We start from the raw sequence: 25,038 nt of genomic DNA on the forward strand, positions 1-25,038 counted from the left end.
ACCTTAGGAATACTGTTAACAGTGCAGTAATGCCGGCACTGGCAAACTTAGCTTGGCTATTGAACTGCTCCCAAATTGTACAGGAGCCTGTTACCTGCTGTATCACTCCCAGCTATACATTGGAGTGAATTTAAAGCCCCAACATAGGTCTTGAACCCACAACTTTCTGATTCGGCGGCGAGAGTGCTACCAACTGAGCCAGGCTGATGCAGTCTGAGGGATTAACTGATTTTTAACTGATTTTTAAAACATCATCATCCTAATTTCTGACAGCAATAAGAATAAATCTATAGTGTTGAATTTATTCTAAGCAAGAATTACTTTATTGTTTTTTGCAGTGACAAACACACTGTAAATCATCAGGTGAATTGTAATAAGAGCAACATGAAGAATTGTGAAATGAATTATCTGATATAACTGGAACATTCACAATGGCAGGAAACATAAGGCTCACACATTATCTCTTTATCAGTATTTCAGTAATCGTGCCAAATGGAAATAAATGAACAAGAAAAAAATTTTGCTTTCTGTTTAGAAAACATGGGACAAAAAATGTACATTTTCTTTCCTTCTTTCATAGACCTTGTCCCAGTAATTCTATTTCTTAGGGGACAGTGTGTATATGTTCTCTGTGCACCTGAAAATCAATCCTGTCAAACTTCTACAATGTTATTGTATCGTGACATCTGAACTATTAACACTTAGCTTCCTTCTTTCTGTTAACATCTTCCCTTTGGTCTCAGCACGAGAGAGAGATCATGGTGCTATGTGCAGTAGAGTATGTGTTCATTTTACTCTACACCAAGATGATCAATTCTTATGTGGAACTAAGTGCTTTAAATTAGCTATCATAAATCTTTAAATCCAGTGATTTGAATTTGTGGGTAAGAAATTGTTCAACATTTCCAGTTGGTGAAAGAAAATACCAAGAATTGTTTTGATAGTGCAACAATATCAAGAATGCCATTTCACCTTTTCATCGTATTGTTCCTCATATTTGGTCAAAGGATAAAAACTTGAGGGCGTCCTCAGGAATTCTTCCAGGAATACAAAATTGAGATGTGCGCCTGTATATTTCCCCATGTGGTGAGCTCATGATTGTAATTATTCCACTGTGGATAGTTGCCAAGAGTACAGGGCTGGCACTTTGTCAGAAAGGGAAGAACTAAGAACTGATTATAAGCCCTAGCATTGTTGATGAAACATTTTCACATGCTCAAGTATGCTAGGATCAGCCTTCCTCTTGCAGTGTTCTCTTGCTGGATGGCAAAGTTGAGGTGGAGGATTACTTGTGAATAGGCTAGAATCATGTGGAGCTGCATTTCTGCCAAGTGTCACAAGGGAGAAGGCTACTTCATACTCCTGAGCTCTACAAATTAGTGCATCATAATAGATTTGGTGTATAGTACCTTTCGTGTTGGGAGGTTGTCTCAAAGAATCATAGAATCATAGAAACTTACAGCACAAAAAGAGGCCATTCGGCCCATCAAGTCTGTGCCGGTTCTTTGAGAAGAGCAATGTAATGTCAATCCCACTCCCCAGCCCTTTTCCCATAATGCTGCAAACCCGTCCTCCTCAAATACCCGTCCACCACGTTTTTAAAAGTAGTTATTGAATCGGCCTCCACCACCCTTTGCGTTCCAGATTCGAACAACTACTGCGTGAAAACATTTCTTCTCACCTCCCCTCTGCTTCTTTTAGAAACTATTTTGAATCTGTGACCTCGAGTCACCAACACACCCACCAGTAGAAACAGTTTTTCCTTTTCTAACCTATCAAATCCCCTCATGATTTTGAAGACCTCTATTAGGTCTCCTCGTAACCTTCTCTGCTCCAATGATAATAATCCCAGCCTCTCCAGCCTTTCCTCATAATCAAGGTCCCTCATTCCTGTTATCATCCTTGTAAATCTCCTCTGCACCCTTTCCAATGCCTTAACATCCTTCCTATAGTGTGGTGCCCAGAACTGGGTGCAATATTCTAACTGAGGCCTAACCAGTGTTTTATATAGGTTAATCATAACCTCCTGACTCTTGTACTCTATGCCCCTAATTATAAAGCCTAGTATCCCATATGCCCTTTTTACAGCTTTATCTACCACCTTCTGCAACCTTCAAGGATTCATTTACCTGCACCCCCAGGTCTCTCTGTTCTTTTACCCCTCTTAAGATTGTATTACCAGCCTATATTGCCTCCCCTCATTCTTTCTACCAAAATGCATTACCTCGCATTTCTCCACATTGAAATTCATCTGCCATGTGTCTGCCCATTTTACCATTCTGTCTATGTGTTCCTGCAGTTGGCTACTATCCTTCTCACTGTTTACTACCCTACCTAACTTTGTGTCATCTGCAAACTTGGAAATGGTACTTGGTATACCCAAGTCCAGATCATTTATGTATATTAAGAAGAGCAGTGGTCCTAATACCAATCCCTGGGGGACGCCACTGTACACTTCCCTCCAGTCAGAAAAGCAACCGTTCACCACAACTCTCTGTTTTCTGTCTCCCAGCCAGCTCTGGATCCGTGCTGCCACTGTCCCTTTTATACCATGGGCTTCTATCTTTCTTACAAGTCTTTCATGTGGCACTTTATCAAACGCCTTTTGAAAGTCCTTATAAACTACATCAACTCCACTACCTTTACCCAACCTCTCCGTTACCTCATCGAAAAATTCTAATAGACTTGTTAGACAAGATCTTCCTTTAACAAATCCGTGCTGGCTGTCCCTAATTAACCCATATTCTTCTAAGTGAAGATTTATTCTGTCCCGGATTATAGTCTCCAGGAGTTTCCCCACTACTGATGTTAGGCTGACTGGCCTGTAGTTCCCAGGTTTTCCTTCTGTCCCTTTTTGTACAGGGGAGTCACATTGGCTACTCCAGTCCTCTGGTACCACTCCTGTGTCCAACGAAGATTGAAAAATTGTAGCCAAAGCCTCCGCTATTTGTGCATGTGCCTCCCATAGTAATCTTGGTTGCATCCCGTCCGGACCGGGCGACTTATCTCCCTTGAGCCCAGTCAACTGTTTCAGTACTTCCTCTCTGTTTATACTTATCTATCCATTTCCTCTACCTTCTCCTCCGATACTGCGGCATTTGGTGCTTCCACGTCTTTTGCGAAGACAGATGCAAAGTACTCATTGAGTACATCAGCCATACCCTCTGCCTCCACAATAAGATTTCCGCCTTGGTCCTTAATTGGCTCCACCCTACCTTTGACTAACCTGTTTTTCTTGATGTGTTTGTAAAATATTTTAGATTTCCCTTTAATGTAACCCGCTAACCTTTTTTCGTATAATCTTTTTGCCCCTCTTATTTCCTTTTTCAAACCTCTTCTGCACTTCCTAGATTCTATTTGGTTGTCTTCTGTGTCTTGGGTTTGACATTTGTCATAAGCCTCCTTTTTCTGCTTCATTCTAGATACAGTTACCTTCGTCATCCAGGGAGGTTTGGATGCCCTACTTTTCCCTTTTGTGGGAATGTATTTATTCTGTCCCCGAGCTATCTCATCCTTGAAGATTTCCCACTGCTCTTTAGTTGTTTTACCTGCCAATCTTTCTTTCCAGTCCACCTTGGCTAGGTCCCTTTTTAACTCACTGAAATCTGCCGACTTCCAGTTGAGTATCTTCACCTTAGATGGTTCCTTGTCTCTTTCCATATGCATTCTGAATCTAATGATGTTATGATCACTATTGCCCAGATGCGCTTCCACTGAAACCTGCTCCACTTGCCCTACTTCATTCCCCAGAACTAGATCTAGCACTGCTTTCTTCCTCGTTGGGCTGGAAAAGTACTGATCAAGAAAGTTGTCCTGTATGCATTTTAGGAAACTTTCCCCCTCCTTGCCCTTTGCGCTGTTGTTTTGCCAGTCTATGTTGGGATAATTAAAGTCCCCCATTATCACGACTCTTGAACATCTGTGAGGTGGAGTGACTGTGAATTTTGTAGATGAATTCCCTCCAAGCTTTTCAGACTAATGCTGGCATTAAGTTCCATGAGTGCAAAAGACTTTACACAAAGCTATCATGATGTTTTAGTCAGCCGAGTGTCTGACGTGTGGAAACCCATCACCATGTGACTAACTATTGACAATCCTCCTTGGTGGATTTTATAATTTCTTTGAAGTGGACATAAAGTGAAAGCACCGGAAGTCCAAAATTCTGTTTCAGAATTCGACAGTTTAGTTTACTTTTCATTACAACACTATTGAAACAATTACAGTGCTCTGTGAATGCTTGACCTGAATCTGGACACTTGCTCAAATTTTTATGTTCGAGAGTTTTTTGTTTTAAGTACAATGTCTGACCGAATCGAAATATATTAGGTCTTGGCACTAAATTCTGTTTTTATTTGATATTCAAATTTCCAAAACAGGTTTACAGGTCAGACATTGAAGTAAACCAGGGGGTTGGGCATCTTCCTACTCAGTTGGTGATGGAAAGAAAATTGATGCAAATATGGTACTGTCTACTGTATTGAACACCGATATCTTGCCCTTTCAAATGAGTTGGTTGGAAGCTGCGATGCTTGACATTTGGACTTTTCACTGGGAGACCTTAACATTAATACCAGGCTGAACCTAGGAATAGCCTTCTTACTTTTGTGTACAAAGGAGGCTCGTTCTCTAAATTGGGAGGAATTTCAGACTGGGTAGACTATTGGTCCATTCAGTTTCCCACTTCCTGTCCTATAAAATTACAAGCATACATTTGGTCAGGTACAATTTCTAAATTTCAATCTTGGGAACCCAGCAATTGTAAATCTCCCTCCCACAATTCTTTACTCGTACAACCCGGTTGTCTGTAGGAAAGAAAAAATACAGAACTAGGAGGAGTCCCTCTAGGTATCTTGGCAGGATGACAAATCAGCTGTTTTGATGTGTCAACATGCTGGAATGCCACACCAAGGAGTTTAATGCGTGATGGGGAACCGAGGAGAATCTTTACCAAAAATAAGTTGTAAAGCTAAATGAAGTAAGCAATGATATTTTGCAAATGCAGTGCCCCTTTTATCATTGAAGTACGAGGGAGAAACCCAAGCTTGTTACTGGCATGAGAACGTCTGAAAAGATAAATTGCTCTGTGTTTAACTGAGCTGAAACTGATCTGTATTTAATGTTTTGTTTTCCGATCAAAATAAAATAGAAACTTAAGAACTGAGACAATTCTTATAATTGTAGTTTGAACAAAGTAATCTCAATTATTTGCCTGGGGTTCAATAGGAGGGATATATTTAGCTCATTGTTTCTTTGAGATGCTACCTCATTCTTGGAGCCATGAGCTATGCAAATAGTTAAACAACAACTTTAATTTATATAGTGCCCTTCATGGGTCCCGGAGCGCTTAAACAGAGGAAGATCGGAAATTCTGTGCTTTCCTTTGTTTATTACAGGTTACAAAACATTTTCTGTCGTGATTAACAAGCAGTTTATTTTATGATGTTGGAATTCCTCAACTCTATTTGTCTCCTAAGTCCTTTCCAACTAGAGAGTAACTTAAATCAGGTCAGGGCTCAACATTCGAGTGAATAGCAGTGTTTGTACCTGGGGAAGTGGGTGTAACACGATCACTTTATAGCTAAATATTCATTAAATAATAGACCCCTGAAAACTGCGATTGCAGGTAAGAATATGTATTTTTAGAATTAATTGGTGTGTTATTAATGGCTTGTTTGTACCTTTTTTTGGGAGGGAGGGTGGAGGGGCTGGAGGGGGGTGCAAACCAGTTGAAAACTGGTGAAAGATTGCAGCAGTTCTGGCATTCTGATTGCTGTGGGTCAAAATCTCAAAGCTGCTTGTCCTGTTGTCAAGGCCACGTGAAACTATTTATTTGTTACTGAGTTTTGTAAAGGAGGTATAAAATGGTGAGACACTTCCTCTTACAAATAACTCAGTTGAGAGGAAAATTTTTTTGGAGGACTTTAAGGTTCGCTCTGTGGATGACTAATGAGAAAGAGGGGTTGTATCTGTTGGCAGGAGGAAATAATAATAAAAAGCATAGTTCCTATGATCATTGGTGCAACTGGGACTGTTAACATGACAATTGTAAATGGTTGATAAGTTACCTGGTGCACAAAATGTCCATCTCTTGCAGAAAATAATTACTTTGGGAGGTTTAAATATACTAAGAAAAGTAATGTCCCTTCAATTGTAACGTGGCAGTGGCAGTCTGGACTGAAAACCAATTGGAAACTACCTGTACCTCTACTGAGTGATCCAAACTACAATAATATAATAATAATTGCTTTTTATTACTAATAATAATTGCATTTGATATAGAATTTATCAATTTTGTTGACGTGTTTCAAAGTGCTTCATAGGATATACTGTAAAGTGTTGTGACTGTGTGTACTTTGTAGCATTGGCAGAGCCAGGGTTAGCAACTGGGGAAAGGGGTGGTGGTGGTGATGGGTTGTAAGTAGTGCCACCTTCCTGTCGCTTTTGGCACTTCCTCATGCCTGATGGTCTCTGAACTGCACTGGCTCTCATGAGGTGGTACGGGGCAGTGTGGAGAGCAACTGGCAGAGTTACAGAGGTCACATACACCTGAAAGCAATTCCTTCATCTTCCATCAGAATGCCATAGTCCTCCGAGATGGACTTAGTCAGGTAAATGTAAATGATTTCCAACTTCCCCACCCTCATTACCTCCGCCACTGCTTTGAGGGTGAACCTGGAAGCCATTTGGGCAAAGCAACATCCTACAAATTGTTGACCAGGATGCCGGGGAAAAACTCCTTTCTCTTTTTGAACAGTGCCATGGGTTATTTAGCGTACACCTGAACAGGCAGATAGACCCTTGATTTCATGTCCAATCCAAAAGGACGGCACCTCTGGCAATATAGTCCACGTCCAGCATTGCAATAGAGTGTCAGCATTGACTATATGAGTCCCAAAGTGGGGCTTGAACCTACTATCTCAGAGGGGAGAGTGCTACCAACCAGACTCACGCACATCTTTGGTGGTGGTGAGGGAGTGTATGAAAAGCATTGAACACTAATTTTAATTAGCAAGCAGCAAGAGCACTACAAAAGGCAAAACATTTTTAAAGTCACTCTTGTGATTATATTTTCTTACTACAATATGTTGTAGTCCAATGTGATAAATGCAAGGATAATTATTATTTACACATAGCTCCAATGTAAGAATAAACAAGTTTTATGTCGAGATTAAGACTGGTATAGAAGGAAGTCTTGATACGATTCTAAGAATTGAATTATTGCATCTGTAAGATATTGTCAAGTGTCCAAAAAAAAATGATTTGGTTTCAGTATGCCCTACAACATGAAAATTAGGTTGTAAAGCATTTGTGGAAACCTGTTTCAAAATAGTGAAAATGCATTTTTTTTATTTGCATGCTCTCAATGATTTAGACGACTTCCTTGATTCATTATGTGCTAGGTGTCAGCCTGACTCAGTTAACAGTTGGTAGCGCTCTTGTCTCTGAGTCAGAAGGTTGTGGGTTCACGCCCCATGTCGTAACGTGGCACTCATCTTCTATACTAATGTAAAAGATGTAATGTCTGTCGGTGTGTCTGTCTTTGCGTCCGACAATAACGCAATAACGGATTGATGTAGCGACATGATTTATACCTCATCGGGAAGGTCTTGCATGGAGGAGTGTCATGTGCATATTTTTGGGGGATCTCCTATTGTTGATGAGCTATATTAAAAAAATGCTTGAATTAAGCCCCAAAATATGAGGTATGCATGGTATTCTGCAACAAAGTAGCGACAGAGGAAATCATACACCTTTCTAGAGAGACATCTACATTAATATATATATTATGCAACAAAGTAGTGATAGAGAAAATCACACAGCCTTCTAGAGAGATACATCTATACTAATAAAGACCAAATATCTGTCTGTATGTCTGTCCACCAAAACGTAATAACCGATTGACGTAGAGACATGATTTACACCTTATCGGAAAGGTCTTGCGTGGGGGAGTGTTACGGGCATATTTTTTGGAGGGGATCTCCTATTGTTATATGAAGAATTATAATATAAAGTGTAATAATATAATAAAGTGTAATAATATAAGGTGTAATAGTATAATAATACCCTAATCTACATTCTATATTGGATCCTTTGGTTGCAAGCGTAGCTGCAATGGCGTACAGATAGAATACTCATAAGATGACACCACAATTCAGTACAATTCAGGCAACAAGGCACCATAATGAAAGGATCAGGCGCATGAACGATTGGCTGGAGAAATGGTCTGGAAAAGAAGGTTTCCATTTTCTGGACAATTGGGACCACTACTGGGGGAGGTGGGATCTTTCCCTTGAGGATGGGCGGCACTTAAGCAACGCAGGGGTGAGCTTCCTTGCCAAGAGATTATCAAATGCTGTAGGGGCGGATTTAAACTAGTGTCGAGGGGGGATGGGTATCCAAGGATAAACAATGGATTAGAGATTAGAGGAAAAAGACAAGTGGGAAGTGTAGAGCAGGTACAAGCGGACAATTTCCTCAAATGCATGTACCTAAATGCAGGTAGCTTAGGGAATAAGGTTGATGAGCTACAGGTTCAACTGGCCGTAGGGGGTTACGATGTGGTGGCAGTAACCGAGACGTGGCTCAAGCCAGGACAGGAATGGGAGTTAAATATTCCAGGATATAATGTGTTCAGGAAGGATAGAGAAGGAAGAAAAGGAGGAGGAGTGGCAGTATTAGTTAAGGATACAATTATAGCTGTAGAAAGGAACGAGGCTCTGGAGGGCCCGACAACAGAATCCATCTGGTTAGAGATAAGAAATAAGAAAGGAGTGGTTACACTGATAGTGGTTTACTATAGGGCACCAGACAGCGGGAAGGAGATAGAGGAGCAGATCTGCAACCAGATCACGGATGGATGTAAGGCGAACAGAGTTGTGATAATGAGGGATTTCAATTATCACAATATAGACTGGCAAAATAGCAACGCTAAGGGCAGGGCAGGAGAAAGATTCATAGACTGTGTACAGGAAAATTTTCTTGAGTAGTATATCTCCAGTCCTACGAGGAAGGAAGCATTGCTGCATAAGAGATTAATCCAAAAATTAGAGGCCCACGGTATTAAGGGGAAAGTGGCAGTTTGGATTAAGAACTGGCTGAGTGACAGAAAGCAGAGGGTGGTGGTTAATGGGTGTTTCTCGAAATGGAAGGAGGTGTGCAGCGGTGTCCCCCAGGGATCGGTATTGGGACCACTGCTCTTTCTAATATATATTAATGATCTGGACTTGGGCATAGAGAGCACTATTTCCAAGTTTGCAGATGATACAAAGGTAGGGTAGTAAATAGTGAGGGGGACTGTAACCAACTGCAAGCAGACATACACAGACTGGTGGAATGGGCTGATATGTGGCAGATGGATTTCAATGTGGATAAGTGTGAGGTGATACACTTAGGTAGGAAAAATGATAGGAGGCAATATAGACTTGGTAGCTCAATCTTAAGGGGTGTGAACGTACAGAGAGATCTGGGTGTTCAAGTAAGCGAATCATTAAAGGTAGCGGGGCAGGTAGATAAGGCAGTAAAAAAGGCATTTGGTGTACTGAGCTTTATTAGTAGGGGCATAGAGTATAAGAGTAGGGAGGTTATGGTTAATCTATACAAAACACTGGTTAGGCCTCAGCTGGAGTACTGCGTCCAGTTCTGGGCACTTTACTTCAGGAAGGACATTAAGGCACTGGAAAGGGTGCAGAGGAGATTCACGGAATGATACCAGGAATGGGGAACCTTAGCTATGAGGACAGGCTGGAGAAGTTAGGACTTTTCCCATTAGAACAGAGAAGGTTACGCGGGGACCTGATAGAGGTTTTCAAGATCATGAAAGGTTTCGACAGGCTAGATAAGGAAAAGCTGTTTCCGCTGGTAGGTGTGTCTGTGACTCGTGGTCACAGTCTTAAGATATCTACCAAAAGAAGCAGAGGGGAGGTTAGAAGAAATGTTTTCACTCAGTGAGTTGTTCGAATTTGGAATGATCTGCCTGAAAGCGGAGTGAAGTCCGATTCGATAACAGCTTTTAAGAGAGAACAGCGCCTTGGGACGTCCTCCTGACGTGAAAGGCGCTTTATAAATGGAATCTTGTTGTTGTTGTTGTTGGATAGGTATCTGGGGAAGACGGGTTTGCAGGGTTATGGGGAAAAAGCTGGTGATTGGGGTTGGTGAAAGTGACTTGCTCTGTCAAAGAGACGGCACAGACTCGATGGGCCGCATGGCCTCCTTCTGTGCCATAACATTCTATGAATCTATGAATTTAAAATAATTGTTAAAAGTAACAGAGGGGAGGTGAGGAGAAATTGTTTCACATAACGAATTGTTCCGATCTGGAAAGATTGCCTGAAAGGGTGGTGGAAGCCGATTTGATAACAACTTTTAAGAGAGAAGTAGATAATTATTTGGGGAGGACAAGTTTGCAGGGTTACGGGGAGAGACACAATATTCTAACTCCAGTCTAACTAACGATTTATATAGGATGCATTATTCCAGCAATTTACAACAACTTGCATATATGTAGCGCCCTTCACGCGGCGCAGTGTCCCGGAGCGCTGGCACACTATAAAGGCAGCTTCAGATTCCATTGATAAAAATGTATTTTATTGTGGTCCACCCTGAGCAAAGTTGGTGGCCCAAATCCAAGATCCTGCAGAGCAAATCAATGTCTCAAATCTGCTGCGGGCTATTTAGAGCTTTAACCAAACCAACAATAAGACTGAATCCATTCATATCTACCGTTCCATCAGAACTTGATAATAGAGGGTGGAGAGAAGTTAAAACATGAAGTGTCAGCTAGGCTCAGTTGGCAGCACTCTTGTGTTTGAGTCAGAAGGCTGAGAGTTCAAGCCCCACATTGAGGATGTGGACAAAAGAAAATATCAGGTGAAGGACCATCGGGAAACAAGTCTAAAAGGAAAGTTAAATTCATACTCTGGGAACTTAATCCATTTCAAATGGATTCAGTCTTATTGTTGGTTTGGTTGAAGTTCTAAATAACCGCAGCAGCTTTGAGACATTGATTTGCTCTGAAGGAACTTGGATTTGGGCCACCAACTTTGCTCAGAGTGGACCTTAATAAAATACATTTTAACAATGAATCTGAAGCTGCCTTTACAGTGTGCCAGCTGAAATAAACTTGTATCCTATTTAGTTTATAAAATCTGCCATTTCCAGGGATTGAGAGAATGGAATTATCGGGCCTTTTACTGAAACTCAACTTAAGTCATCTGCTGATTGTAATTTAATACTGCTGAATCTGGTGTTTTTTTGGTTACTTTTCATAACTTTATTCTATATTAAAAAGGCAACATTTGCCCAATATAATAATTGTATTGCAATATATCATCCCAATAAAACTGATACACAAGACATCTCCTTTATGGGAAAAAAAATCAATCTGCAGTTAAAATATTCTGTGTAATTTTTCATACTTTTGCTTTTTAAGTCTCTTTGAATGATTTTGAGTTTTTTTCCCCAGACATTGGTGTTTGATCTATTATAATAGAGAAGAATAGAAGGGGTGGAGGCTCATGTGGAGTTTAAACAAGTATCTTTCTACGTAATTCTGTGAAACTGTGAAACAGCGCTGGGACGTCCTCCCGACATGAAAGGCACTCTATATATATAATTTTGTTGTTGTTGTTCCAGCTCCACACATTCCAGTCAATGGGAAAATATTTTTGTAAGAGACCACTTAGTTTGCATATAATTTGATTGCTCAATGGCCAATGTGCTTCCTCCTTAATAGTCAACAAATTAGTCATTTTTTCCCGATCTGTAAACTCTGACACATTAAATAAATGATAAGGATTTTAAATCCAATAGAAAATATTTGATTCAGACTGTTGCAAGAACCTAGTTATAAATTAACGTGTTCAGAATTATCCTTCTAGAATTTTCACTTTAACACAAAGAGTTCTCAGCTCTAATAAAAGATAGGAGGCAGCCAGTAACAATAATCGCTTTAAGATAGCCACAAGAACTGCCAAAGGAGAACTTTGGAGGAAATGTTTCACCCAGATGGTAGTTGTGATTCTGTTGAGTTGGGTGGTGGAGGCAGAATCCATTGTAGCTTTCAAGAGGGAAGTAGACAGGCATATGAAAGAAGCCTGAAGGGGTACAGGGATAAGGTGGTTGAATTGATCTCCTTGCTCTGTGAGACAGTGTGGACTTGATGGCTGAATGGCCGTCATCCCTCTCCACCTTTAAAGCCTGCCTTAAGATCTTTCTATTTAACCACACTTTTTGTCATTTTTTCTCCTGTCCTGCTCACCTCACCCACAGCTTTCAGACAGCTCTGGGAAGTGCTTTGATGCAGTGATGGGGGCGGTAGGGGGAGTGTTCTGGAGGGATGAGATTGAATGGGTCAAAGGGCCTTCTTCATTCAGACCAATGTTGTGATTGTTTCAATCTTCCTTGCCACATTGGAAAGAATGTTTCAGATGAACTACCCTGTATTGTGCAATTGTTGTTTAGGGATTAGATTTCAGCTATGTTTTTCATGTTGCTAATGAACAAACGTAACCAAATCAACCCTTTGCGTTTTTTTTCATTTGTGTAATACAAATGAATACATAACCCTTCTGGTTTTACTATTTAGTTGTATAACTATACAGTTTACAAATTACAGTCACTCACTTTGAGGTAAATCCTGTGAAGCCCTTTGAGGGATCAGCCTGACATGAAAGGTCATATGAAAAAGGCAAGTCCTCTTAATAGTTCATGGTTTGCAGAGCTACATTAGCATTAAAGTATGACGCTATATACCAGGATTTGCTGCCATTTAAGAAAAAATGTCCTTTAAATAAAAAACTGTAGCATGCTTCCTAATAATCCAATTAAAATAATTAATTGCCATAGAAGTACATTTTTTCCAGACATGTAATTCCATTTCTATGTTGTAGGTCAAACCATCTGAAAAGGATGTTGTACCATTTATTGATGCCGACATGAAGTGCACTTCCATTTCAAATTATTCTTTAATGTTGACTCTGAAACGTTTGTGAAAGGTGCAATATAAATGGCAATTGTTTAACACTGCGTGTTTGCTGATAATACGACTCCTGCTATTGCAGATGTACAATATGATCAAATATTGATTTGGTTTGAGTCTCCATGGCCTGACTTTTTTGTCACTATTGGTGTTGCAATGTTTGGGTTTCTAGTTTGTTTCATATATGTGTGGAACCTGCGATATCTTCACAAAAGCAGTACGTTAGTGACTTATGTTCCATACATGCAGGGGCCTTGAGATAATAAACAAGTGGTGAGATCTGTTATGTAAATATGGTGTATCCGTGTTTTGTAAAATGATATCTCCTGACCTTTCCTCCACGTCACTGCTCAAGGGGATTTTACTATGTGATGTTCTTGCTTTTGCTGCATTTTATTTACAAAATACAGTCACCACACTTTACAGTATATCCTGTAAAGTGCTTTGAAACATCCTTCTGATTGGAAAGGAGCTATATCAAATGCAGCCCACTATCTCATAAGTTCCACATGAGCTTGTGTGATGGTGCTATAAATTCCACAAGTGCACTGAAGAATTGGCACTACCTCTTGAATATCCTGATAGTGCCCCCAGCACTGTTTATGAAACAATAGAATGCACTTCCTCGACTCTAATTGCTACCATTGTTTCTGTACCAAGTACGTCTAGAGAATACTGGACAATGGATCAGAGTTGATTATATTGGCTTTTGAATTTCAACTGAGACAAACTGTATGGAAACTTTAGTTAAAGCCGTTCCTGACCAAAGATGCTATGGTTAGAAATATAACGAGAGGTACCTTTAAAAAGCTGGTAGGGGAATATAAAAGGAGTTCCAATTTGCATGTGACCTTGATAAACAGGAGATCATTCCATTTTACCAAACCATCATCCCTCAACTTTACCAGAATTACACTGATTGACTATTAAAGTGGCATCAGGTCTATGGAGAACTTCCATCTCTGTATGCAAGATTTTGAGTTCCTGCATTAACTGGAATTTTTTAAAATATTATAATACTAATATTGCAATATTCTACTCTCCCTGGCTGCTCCCTTCATTCCGTGAACACCTGCTCCATGTCCACTGTGCTATCCGCCCGACCATCATTAGGCAAACTCTTGGATATTCTGCTTCTGCTCGCTGGAACTCTATCCCGGAGTCCCGCTAATTCATCCTTCCCTCCCACTTTCAAAACTCACTTCGACCTATTCTTTGACTGCACTTTTGATCATCTTTCTCCTCCTCTCCAGTTACCCTTCACCCCTTTGTTCAGGTACCCAGACTGCAGTGCTAAACACTTTGAGAAAGACTCTCGACATGATATAAGTGTAAATTGTATTGTGCTCAGACATTGACATTAGCTATTGTTTTAATACTAAGCCAAACTCATTTAAATAATAATTTTGTATAATTGGAATCTTTTAAATTTTATTTGTCTTCTTCCGTCGTTGTTTCATTTTAGTTGTTCTGCGTTTTTTAAATGTTTCTTACCTATTCCAGCTTCCCTACCCATTCATAAAATGGGAGCAACTTTTCCTTATGCCACTTTATACTTGGTATAAGCATTGCACACTCTGGATAAACTGTGAGGTGTGTTTGTGGGTGGCACTGTTTTTGCTGCCACTCTTTAATTTCCTTCTGTAGCAGATTCCCAAGTGTGCAGATCCTGTCATGATGTACATTCACAATTTACTGATACTTGCGTACTGTTCATGCCTGAAACTCTGGAATACAATGAACTCAGCTTGCAATGACTTGTAGAGGTCTGCTAGCTGACATCAAGTCCTGCCACAGGCATCAGAAACAAGGCAGCTGTTGTTTAGTTGCAAATCCTTGGCTGAGTCATGTGTAAACTCATTAATAGCAAAAAAAACATTATGGACTGGTTTTGCAGTCACTTAAAAACACTGTCATAGAAACAGCTTACTCAATACGTGACTCAGATGATGAGTCCAGTTTGTTCAGCTTGAATATGATTTGTGCATCTGATTCCTGGGTAAATTTAGCTTTGTGACAAAAAAATACACATTGGTGGCGTGCTTTTTTTTGGGTCAGCCGGGTGTCTGACACATGCTGAAACCCATCACCGTGCTTAAGAGTATCCAAACCAAACTGAGAATTCCATGCATCCCACCTACACATGGAAATTCCAGAGATCGATTATTTGAATGGAATTCACACACTCCCTGGAGGGGTGCATCCTGCTCACCTAATTCCGGAACATTTTAGGTGCAGGTTGGCATGAATCGGGCTTGTTGTGCATTGGGGTACTGCTGGAGTCTCACCAGCTAAAACTGCATAGCTTGCCATTGTCTGGTGCTTGGGCTTTGGCTTTCAGGGTTAACAGGAGCTGAGTGTGAGGATTCCCCGCCCCCAGTGACTGGTCTGCCCTTATAGGTCCTAACAGGCTGGCTGTGCTTTTATCAGCACTGCGGACCCACCTGGCTCAGGAACAGAATTACGGAAGCTTGGCTCGATTCTGATATTCCATTGCTTAACATGTCACCTTGGAGCCAGTTGAGCTCAACAAGGAGGATAGCATGGCATGCAGTTTGTATACATTTAGAAATCTATGAAAAAGGTGTGGCTTTTCAAACTTTTCAAAATAAACTTATGAACAAGCAGTCAAAACTTTGACAAACAGAATCGTAATGACAGACTATAATATGAACCTTACTTATAATCATAAGGTACTGTAGGTTGGAATGTTTCCCACCCTTTTCTCTCAAGTACTCATGTATATATAATAGCTAATGAGTTTAAAGTGGTTATTGCACTTTTATACATCCTTCAAATTTTCGATTCACATTTAGAGTTGCTCTCAATGTTATCTGCTATAATCTTTGCATGGTAACCTAACATCAGCTTCCTGCTGTCTCTGGACTGACTGACAGTCAAGCTGATTCCAGTACCTTGTCTCCCTTTGTCAACAGTGAGTCAGTGATCTGAGAAATGTGATGAATGCTTCAGTGATTCTAGCTCCACAGATATTTGAAATAATCATGAGAAAAGAAAAACAACATGGTGTGTGTATGATTGGTATCCCTATTGTTACCGTACGTTTATTCAACAGGGTGGAAAATCTGAGGATGAGATTAGAGCTCATGGTGACCTCCCAACGTGAAAGGCGCTCTATAAATGGAATCTTGTTGTTGTTGTATTGTGGAGGGTACTGTTGGATTGGGTACATTTCTTACTTTCAAGGCCTCGCTTTTGGAAATTGTATTGTTGCCTTTAATGTTTGTTTAAAACATTGGGGAGAAACAAAGTGTAAATGAATTGAGTTTAAGTGCATTAGGAATTCTTCATAGAGCATAGCAAATGAGCAATGCTTTGATTCAATATGGGAGGAGTATGTTTGACAAGATTTATAGAGCAAAACAACTCTCTGAGACGATTGCTTAAAATGACTTTGTTTTCCCACAGCATGCGATTGGAATGGTCGCAGTAGACTAACACTCCAACATTTGTTTCAGAACCCATTGGATGTTGCTGAGGCTCTCTGCTTAATGAACGTCCACTACACGTGATGACTGCAAACTGGTGTATCTGCAGAAGCCTGTGACCCATGGAATGTACTACACTTCATTTGACTGGCTGAGTGTCTTTGAAAACCCTTCTCATTTTCAGAGAAGTAGAATTGGCTTCAAAAGTCGGACGGCAATCTAATTCTGAAAGCGTTCAAAGCCATCCCACCACCTCAGCTGTTTTCATCACATAACAAGCTGATTTAAACCGATTCAGATACGTAAGAATCTAACTCTTCTCTCACTTTTATAAAGAACCTCACTTTTTTAATTCACTCTATTAATTTCACTTTTTCTGAAATTCAGCAACTTGTCCAGTTTTGCTGTAAAGATGATTGACTTAAGTTACCTAACTGAAGAGGAGCAGGAGAAGATCATGAGTGTACTCCAGAGAGATGGAGATCTGAAGAGAGCAGAGGAGAAAAGAATTAGGTAAGATTACCTATTAAAATCTCTTTGTGGATTCGTACTCGATTTCTCTGCATTTCTGTAATGTTTTTGAATAAGAAGAGGGAGCAGGTTGGTTAATTTAGTGATTGCTACAAGTTACAGTTATTACCTGAGGAGACCGACACTATATCTGGAGAGATAAAACTTGATGGGTCTCATTAGTAACCTGGAATTGTCTTACCAGATATCCACCATACCTGGGCATGGTTATAGTTATGAAGTAACATTGTCAGGCAGAAGTAGACCATCGTTCTATCCTTCGCCCACAAAACAAAATGATTGAATGTTTTAATGTTTACTTCTACGGTGTGAATAAAACTGATTACGAATACTCAACTGCCATTAATGTAACCATTCCCTACAATGTCTATTCTGCGTTGGTATATTAGCAACAGAGAATTAGGACACAGGTATTTTTAAGTTATTAAATAGGGAATTAACAGTTGTGGCAGTGAAACGTGTGCTTTTTCACCACTGAACACCACAGAGTCCTGCAGCTTAGTGCTTAGAGCACTCAACAACAACAACACCTTGGATTTATATAGCGCCCTCCATGCTGGACAGCGTCTCAGAGCGCTTCGCAGTAACGGATCCCGGGGCTGAGCCAGGGGAAGGGGGGGAAGGTGACCAAAGGCATGGTCGAAAAGAAAGGTCTTCAGCAGAGACCTGAAAATAGGAAGAGAGGGAGCGAAGCAAAGGGAGTGAGGAAGGGAATTCCAAAGCCTCGGGGCATAGTGGCTAAAAGCACGGCCGCCGAGGTGGAGCGGAGGACTCAGAGAACAAGGAGGAGGCCAGACCCGGAGGAACGAAGGCAATGTTAAGGAGAGAGGAGGTCAAAGAGCTAAGGGGGTGCAGAGGAGCGGAGGGATTTGAAGACAAGGGTGAGGATCTTGAAGTCGATCCTCTCTGGGATAGGCAGCCAGTGCAGTCTGGCAAGGACTGGGGTGATCGGGGAGCGGAGTTTGGTGCGGGTGAAAATGTGGGCGGCAGAGTTTTGAATAATCTGGATTTTGTGGATGATAGTGGAGGGGAGGCCGGCGAGGAGGGTGTTAGAGTAGTCCAGCCGAGAGGTAACAAAGGCATGGACCAGGGTTTCAGCGGCTTTTGGAGTGAGGTATTGGCGGAGATGGGCGATGCGTCGGAGGTGGAAGAAAGTGATGCAGGTGAGGGACCGGATGTGGGGGAGGAAGGATAATTGGGGGTTGAACCGGATGTCTAGGTTGGTACGGGTTCGGAGAGTTTTAGGTGGAGGTCGGGTAGGTGGAGGAGGTGAGAACCATGAAATTTTAGATGTTGACGAGAGCCAAAGAGTATGGCTTCTGTCTTGTCAACGTTCAGCTGAAGGAAATTTGCGCTCATCCAGCTCCTGGCGTCTGACAGGCAGGCTGACAGAACATCAGGGGACTGGGGGTCGCAAAGAGAGGTGGAAAAATAGAGTCGGGTGTCATCTGAATACATGTGGAAATGTACCCCATGTCTGCGGATGACATCCCCAAGAGGGAGCATGTAGATCAGAAAGAGGAGTGGGCCAAGGATGGGGGAGAATCTTGGGGTACCCCGCAGGTAACTGGGTGAGAGCGGGAGGAGAAGCTGTTGGTGCAGATGTTCTGCTGGTGGTTTGTGAGGTAGGACTCAAACCAGGCGAGTGCGGTCCCACTGATAGATTAAAGGCAGTGGAGGAGTATGGCGTGATCGACTGTCGAATGCGGCGGAGAGGTCCATGAGGACAAGGAGACAGAGGAAGCCCTGGTCACAGATAGAGAGGATGTGATTTGTGACTTTCACAAGCGCAGTCTCTGTACTGTGGGCAGGACGGAAACCGGATTGGAGGAGTTCGAAGAGGGAGTGGGAGGAGAGATGTGCGAGAAGTTGATTGGCAACAATGTGTTCTGGGACTTTTGCGAGGAAGGGCAGGTTAGAAATAGGACGGTAGTGGCTGGGGTTTGAGGGATCCAGGGAAGGTTTTTTGAGGAGGGGGGTGAAGACAGCAGTTTTGAGGGGGACAGGGACTGGTTGATGACATCAGCCAGTAGTGGGCAGAGGAGGGGGAGCTGGGTGACCAGCAAGTTGGTGGGGAGGGGGTCGAGGCAGCAGGTGGTGGGTTTCATGGAGGTGATGGTGGGTGAGAGGGAGGAGGGATAGATGGGGAGGAAGGCACGTAGGATGGGGGGTGGTGGTTCGGAGCAGATGATGTGGAGGGTGAGGAGTTCAGAGAGGGTGTGGTGGTGGGTGACAAGAGGTAGGTGATGAGGCTGCCTGGCGGATGTTAGGTATTTTAAAAGAGAAGAAGTCCATGACCTGCTCGCACTTGGCATTTGATATGAAGATTGAGGAGGCCTGAGGTGGTCACGGAGGAGGATTTTAGGGTTGCGTTTAGCCTCCAAGATGATGTTGGAGTAGAAGGCCGTTTTTATGCGTGTCAAAGAATGGCAGTAGCTGTGGAGATGCTCGAGCCACAGTTGGCGGTGGACTGTCAGGCCAGTTTTCCGCCATCTGCGCTTGAGCAGTCGGGTTTGGGTTTTTAGGCGGCAGAGATGGTTGTAGTACCAGGGGGATCGGGTGGGTTTGGAGATGGTCCTGGATTTTAGGGGGATGAGGGAGTTGAAGGTGGAGAAGAGGCGATCATGGAGCAGCTGGACAGCTGCTTCAGGATCTCCATGGGTGGAAGGCCAGAGGGATAGGATGTTTGATTTTGTGAGGGTCTCAGTGGGTAGCCTTTTCCAAGGGCAGTAGAGGATGGTTGAGGGCTTGGTGGAGGAGAGAGGGATGTGAGAGGAGAAGGAGATGAGGAAGTGGTCCAAGATGGCCTTGTCCACTATGCTGAGGTCGGAAATGTCAAGGCCGTGGGTGATAACGAGGTCAAGGGCATGACCATGGTTGTGGGTGGGTGAGTTTATATGAAGGGTGAGGCTTAGGGAGGAGAGGAGGGCAGTGAAGTCGGCAGAAGTAGTGCAGAGGGAGTTTAGGTGGAGTTTGAAATCGCCCATTATGAGCAGGCGCTTGGAGCAAAGGGACAGGGAAGAGAGGAGAGTAGAGATGTCTGTGTGGAACGAGCCGGGGGCTTTGGGAGGTGGTAGACAAAGAGGATTTTCAATGGGTGAGAGGGATGGAAGAGGGTGAGGTGCTCAAAGGAGGGGAAGCAGCCAGAGGAGTAGGGGGTAAGACCAAGGGAGGCTTTGGAAATGAAGACCACCCTGCTGCTACGTTGGTTTGGACGGGAGGTGTGGTGGAAGGTGTAGCCTGGAGGTGAGGCTTCCACTAGGGGGATGGGGTCATTGGGGGAGAGCCAGGTTTCGGTGAACCCAAGAACGTCAAGGTGCTCGCCAGGATGAGGTCGTGGATGGTGAGGGCTTTATTTGAGAGGGAACGGATGTTTTGGAGGGAAATGCGGGTGGGTTTGCTGGAGGGAGGGGAGGGAGGAGAGAGTGATGCGGAGAGGATTTTGGGGTGTACCACAGGAGAGATGGTTGTGGAGAGTGATGTGAGTGGAGAGTTGGGGATGGTACTTATGAGGGAGGGGGAAGTTGGGTTTGCCTTAAGAAGGCGGTTTGAGCGGAGGGAGTGAATGATTGGACACTTGGATTTGCTGCTCTGGGACAGCCAGTACCGGGAGCCACGATGGGCCTGGTGGAGGATGCCCAGGCTGGAGCAGAGGGAAGTGGTGACGGGGTCGAGGAGAGAGAGAAGGCGGGGAGGGCGGTGGGAGAGAAGGACAGAGGACAGCCTTGGAAGCGAGAGGATTTGGGTTTGATTCCCAGCAGGGCAAACGTTGGCATGCTTCCTTACTCCACGTGCCTCTGTTTACCTAACAGTAAGTAGGAACCCGATTGTTAATCGATTGGTGAATTGCATTTCGGGAGTAATAATACCTTAAAAAAAATAATTTGGTCACTCAATCCACGACTGTTTGTGGTCACTGCAGTGCGTAATTGGCTGCTGTGTTTCGCCCACAACACATCCAGTCACTGCCCTTTACAGTATATTTTGTGAAGTGCTTTGAGGACGCAATAAGACGCACTAAGGTGGTATATCAAATGCAAGATTATTATTATGAAATGCCCTTTCCTCCTATTTATTCCCCTTTGTGGCAAGGTCCATTAAATTGTTTTTATTTGAAATGTTGCTGTAAATTCCGAAAGTTCTGGTTTCTTAATTGGTGCGCTGTGACTTTCTCATGATTTAGTGACATTTTAGGTAGTACGAAAACTGATTTTTCTTCAGAGCACGCAAAATTCAATTTATTTAGTAATTTAATATTCTGCGGTTCAGCATTTTTCAACATTAAATTTCATTCTTTCAGATTTGTGATTGACAATTGTGTGCTTAATCTTACAATTAGCTTATATCAGATATTTCCCAGAGTTTACTGTTAACTGACTTTGGGAATTGGCAAATAGCAAAGAGATCTATTTAAATGAATACATTGAAAGATTCAAGGCCTTGTCAGTCTTAGATTTACATAGCAGATGATCGTGTCTGGACTGGTGTTAGCTTCCCCACTGGAGCTGTAATTCTATTATAGATTGGCAGGTTACCTTTTTCAATGTTATATTGCCCAAGTTAGTTGCTGTATTGAGTGACCAAATTATTAAACAGTCGTGGATTGAGTGACCAAATTATTATATTTATTTTGAAGGGTTTATTACCCCTGGAAAAGCGATCCACCAATCGACTAACAACCAGGTTTCTACTTATTCTTAGGTAAACAAGGATGTTTAGAGTAAGGAAACTTGCCCAACGTTTCGCTCTGCCCATGAATCGAATCCAGGCCCTTTCACTTGCTCGGCCAGTGCTCTACCCACTAAGTTACAGGACTCCACAAATCCTTTCCCTCTTCCAATCTTTTTCCTCGAGTTGTAACCCTCTGGACTGTTATTTTGCATCCATTGATATCTCATCCAAGTGCCCTTTCAACCATATGGGGCAACACCGCTAAGCTCAGTTATCTCCCACTGCGCAGAGACTCATCTTCCAGCAGGCGTTATTAATAATAATTTCATTTGGCACATTTCATGTCAGAAGGATGTCTCAAAGCACTTCAAAGGATGTACTGTGAAGTGTAGACAAACTAGATAATGAACTTGTGCAGAGTAGCATTCCACAAACAGCTTTGAAATGAATGACTAATATTATTATTTGGGGATTTTGGCCAGGACACCAGGTGAAACTCCCTTCTCTTTTTGAATAGTGCAATGGGATCTTTAATGTCCACCTGAACGGGCAGACAGGCCCTTGGTTTAATGTCTCATCCAAAGGACAGCACCTGCAAGTACTCCCCCAGTACTGCAATGGATGTCTGCAGAGATGATATGTGTTCCAAATCACAAATGTGGGTGTTGAACCTTCTGACTCAGAGGTGAGAGTGCTACCAACTAAGTCAGGCCAGCACATAACTGACTCAGGCTGACACCTGGCTGACTAGTCTGGAAGGATGAGATCAAATGGGCTGAGGGGTTTCCTTCATCTGAACTTCTCTTGTGATCTTGTAAGATGAGTCCCAGCTAATGAGGGGCCTGTGCAACAAGGAAAACTGGATGTTTAAGCACTTTTAGTGGTGCAATAAAACAGTGTACCAGGGAAATGTTCAGATTATATCTGGGAATATCTAACACCTGAGAATTTCTGAAAGGTTTTGTGGTCCCCAGTGCACAAATGCAGTTTTACATTTTGAAGAATGCACCACTATAATCAAACTGAAGCTGGCCTCTTCTTACTCCTAATAGCCCTCCAAACACAATTTTGTTTTGGCTTGAGTAACTGACTCAAAAATGACTCCAGTCTAGACTCAAAAATACAATTCCCGTGTTAATAATAAAAATCCTTGCATTTGATATAGCACTTTTCACATCTTCTAGACTTCTCAAAGCATTTCACAGAATATGCTGTGAAGTGAATTGATTGTATATTTGTGGGCGAAACGTGGCAGCCAATTGCGCACAGCAGTGTCCCTTAAACAGTCGTGGATTGAAAATGACCAATTTATTATTATTTTTTGTTTTTTGGAAGGATTATTATTAGGGGTATGGAGTAAGGAAACTTGCCCAAGATTTCGCCCTTCCTGGAATTGAACCCAGGTATCTTGCTTGCAAGGCGAGTGCGCAAACCACTGAGCTACAGGACTCTACAAATCAGTGTTCACCATGCTGAAAACAGAAATGAGAATAAAATGACTAGGGCAGCCCCGAAGGGGTAGTGCATTGAGCTGCAGTGTGCAGATCAGGAACTCGCTTGTTCGTATCATGGTCAGAGCTGAGTTTGCTGGTTTCAGCTGGGGTTGCGTTGGGAAGCTAAATAGGCCCCAGTCTTCCCAGGAGGGGAAGTTAGGGAGAGGAAATCTAGTCCAGATTCTTGTTCCTAGCCCCTCTTTAGCACCCTCTAAGCAGTCACTTGACATGTAGTGTTCCAAACTGTATACTGTATACTGTATCCTGAGATATTATTTTTCAGCAGAAATCTATCTAATTTGTTCTTGGAACAAACAAAATTTTCAGCTTCCACTGTCTCCCTAAGAAGCCTATTCCATAAGTTTATTACTCGCTCACTGAAGTAGCATTGATTCTGATGGTCAAGAACATGACCTTGGAGCCAACTGAGCATCAAAGGAGGCCCTGCTTACCTCCTCCCTCTCTCCCTTCCTTTCCCCTGCAGTCCCCCACCACCCCACACAAGTAGTCAACCACAATTATAAAACATTAACTTATAAAAGCTGCATATTCTTGAAATATAAAGTTACCTAAATGTTAAAATGTGTTATATAACTTGTGTAATTACTAAGAAATGTCATCTTGTTATAGAACATTGGCAAATGCTTCATGGGAGGAGCAGATAATTAAGCTTGTGCGTCATTTTCAAAATGTTTTCCTTCTGTAAAACCATATGTTTCTAAGATTGCTTATTCACATGAATCCAATTAATGTGATTGGCTTAACACTTAAAATCCTCAACCTAGTAAAGTTGTTGGCTATAAAGACTGTAAGTATGTCCAATAAATGCTAGATCAACATTAGTATTTTAGATGCGTCAATAGCCGACTTTCATTGGTCAGCTGTGAGAACAAAATTAGTCTACACAATCTCAAACTGTTTAGCAGTGGACAGCAACAGCATCCCATCTCCCCGTTCATAGGTACATTAAAGATCTCATAGCACTATTGCAAAAGAGAAGGGAGTTTGTCCCAGTGGCCATGCCAATAATCCCCAACTAAAATCTCTCATGGCTGTTTGTGGAACATTGCTGAGCACAGTTTGCTTGTCTACAAAATGCACAGTCACTACACTCTGCAAGAAATCCTATGAAGTGCTCTGAGATGTTTCAGCACCATCATATTGCAAGGATTATATCAAATACAAGGATTATTATAAACAGAATGGGAGGGAACCAAGGTAGTGTTTCCTTCATAAACTGAAACCTCTGTGCTCTCATAGATTTTTACCTATTCAATGTGGTATCACATAATCATTGTATTGACTGGAGGGTTGGCTGGTGAGAGTTTTTAAGTAGCCGGCCACAGGGGGGAATAGATTTTGCATTTGTTCTCCTGAAAGTGAACAAAATTAATTTCACAGGAGCACAAGATTGGTCTGGATGAAAAAGGCCCTTTGGCCCATCTAATTTCTTCCCTCCGGAATACCCGTTCCCCCATCACTGCAGCAAGCTCATTTTTAAATTAGTCTAGTGCCCTGATCTCTACCACCTTTCTTGACAACCTATTCCAGCCGTTGATTACTCTCTGTGGTAATTAAGAAAATCTTCTGGGTATTTGTCCCACAAAAAGATTGTCTGCTGGTAATTGCAGCACACAAAAATGCAATCCACAGGAAGGACAGATTTGTATTTTTCTCTTTTTCTTAAAATACACGTACAATTCTTCTGCTTCTAGTCATGGGTGGAAGGAAAGCTACTGAGCTTGCCAAGATTTTAAGGGTCATGTTGCAATTGTCATAGCCAGTTAGCAAAAAAAGCCAATTTATCAGCGCTAAAACCATATTTAAGTATTTAAATTAAATCTAGAACAACTGGTATTTACAAACCCAGCATAAATAATTACTGGAATTTAATCACAAACTTTTATGTTTAGAAATT

At 42.1% G+C, this 25,038-nt stretch overlaps 1 protein-coding gene across 10 annotated transcripts in view; it reads left to right on the top strand.

Annotated features, from left to right (window-relative positions):
- Positions 1-25,038, top strand: part of sytl2a (synaptotagmin-like 2a) — an 80,759-nt gene that overhangs the window by 6,584 nt on the left and 49,137 nt on the right. For all 10 annotated transcript variants that reach the window (XM_007902447.2, XM_042333924.1, XM_042333926.1 and 7 more), the window contains exons 2-3: positions 16,456-16,727; positions 16,813-16,938. In XM_007902447.2, the coding sequence (XP_007900638.1) occupies positions 16,838-16,938 (101 nt within the window). In that variant the 5' untranslated portion in view covers positions 16,456-16,727; positions 16,813-16,837. The remainder of the gene's footprint in view (positions 1-16,455; positions 16,728-16,812; positions 16,939-25,038) is intronic.

The sequence above is a fragment of the Callorhinchus milii genome, unplaced genomic scaffold (genome assembly GCF_018977255.1).
Source record: "Callorhinchus milii isolate IMCB2004 unplaced genomic scaffold, IMCB_Cmil_1.0 Scaffold4, whole genome shotgun sequence".
Classification (NCBI taxonomy): domain Eukaryota; kingdom Metazoa; phylum Chordata; class Chondrichthyes; order Chimaeriformes; family Callorhinchidae; genus Callorhinchus; species Callorhinchus milii.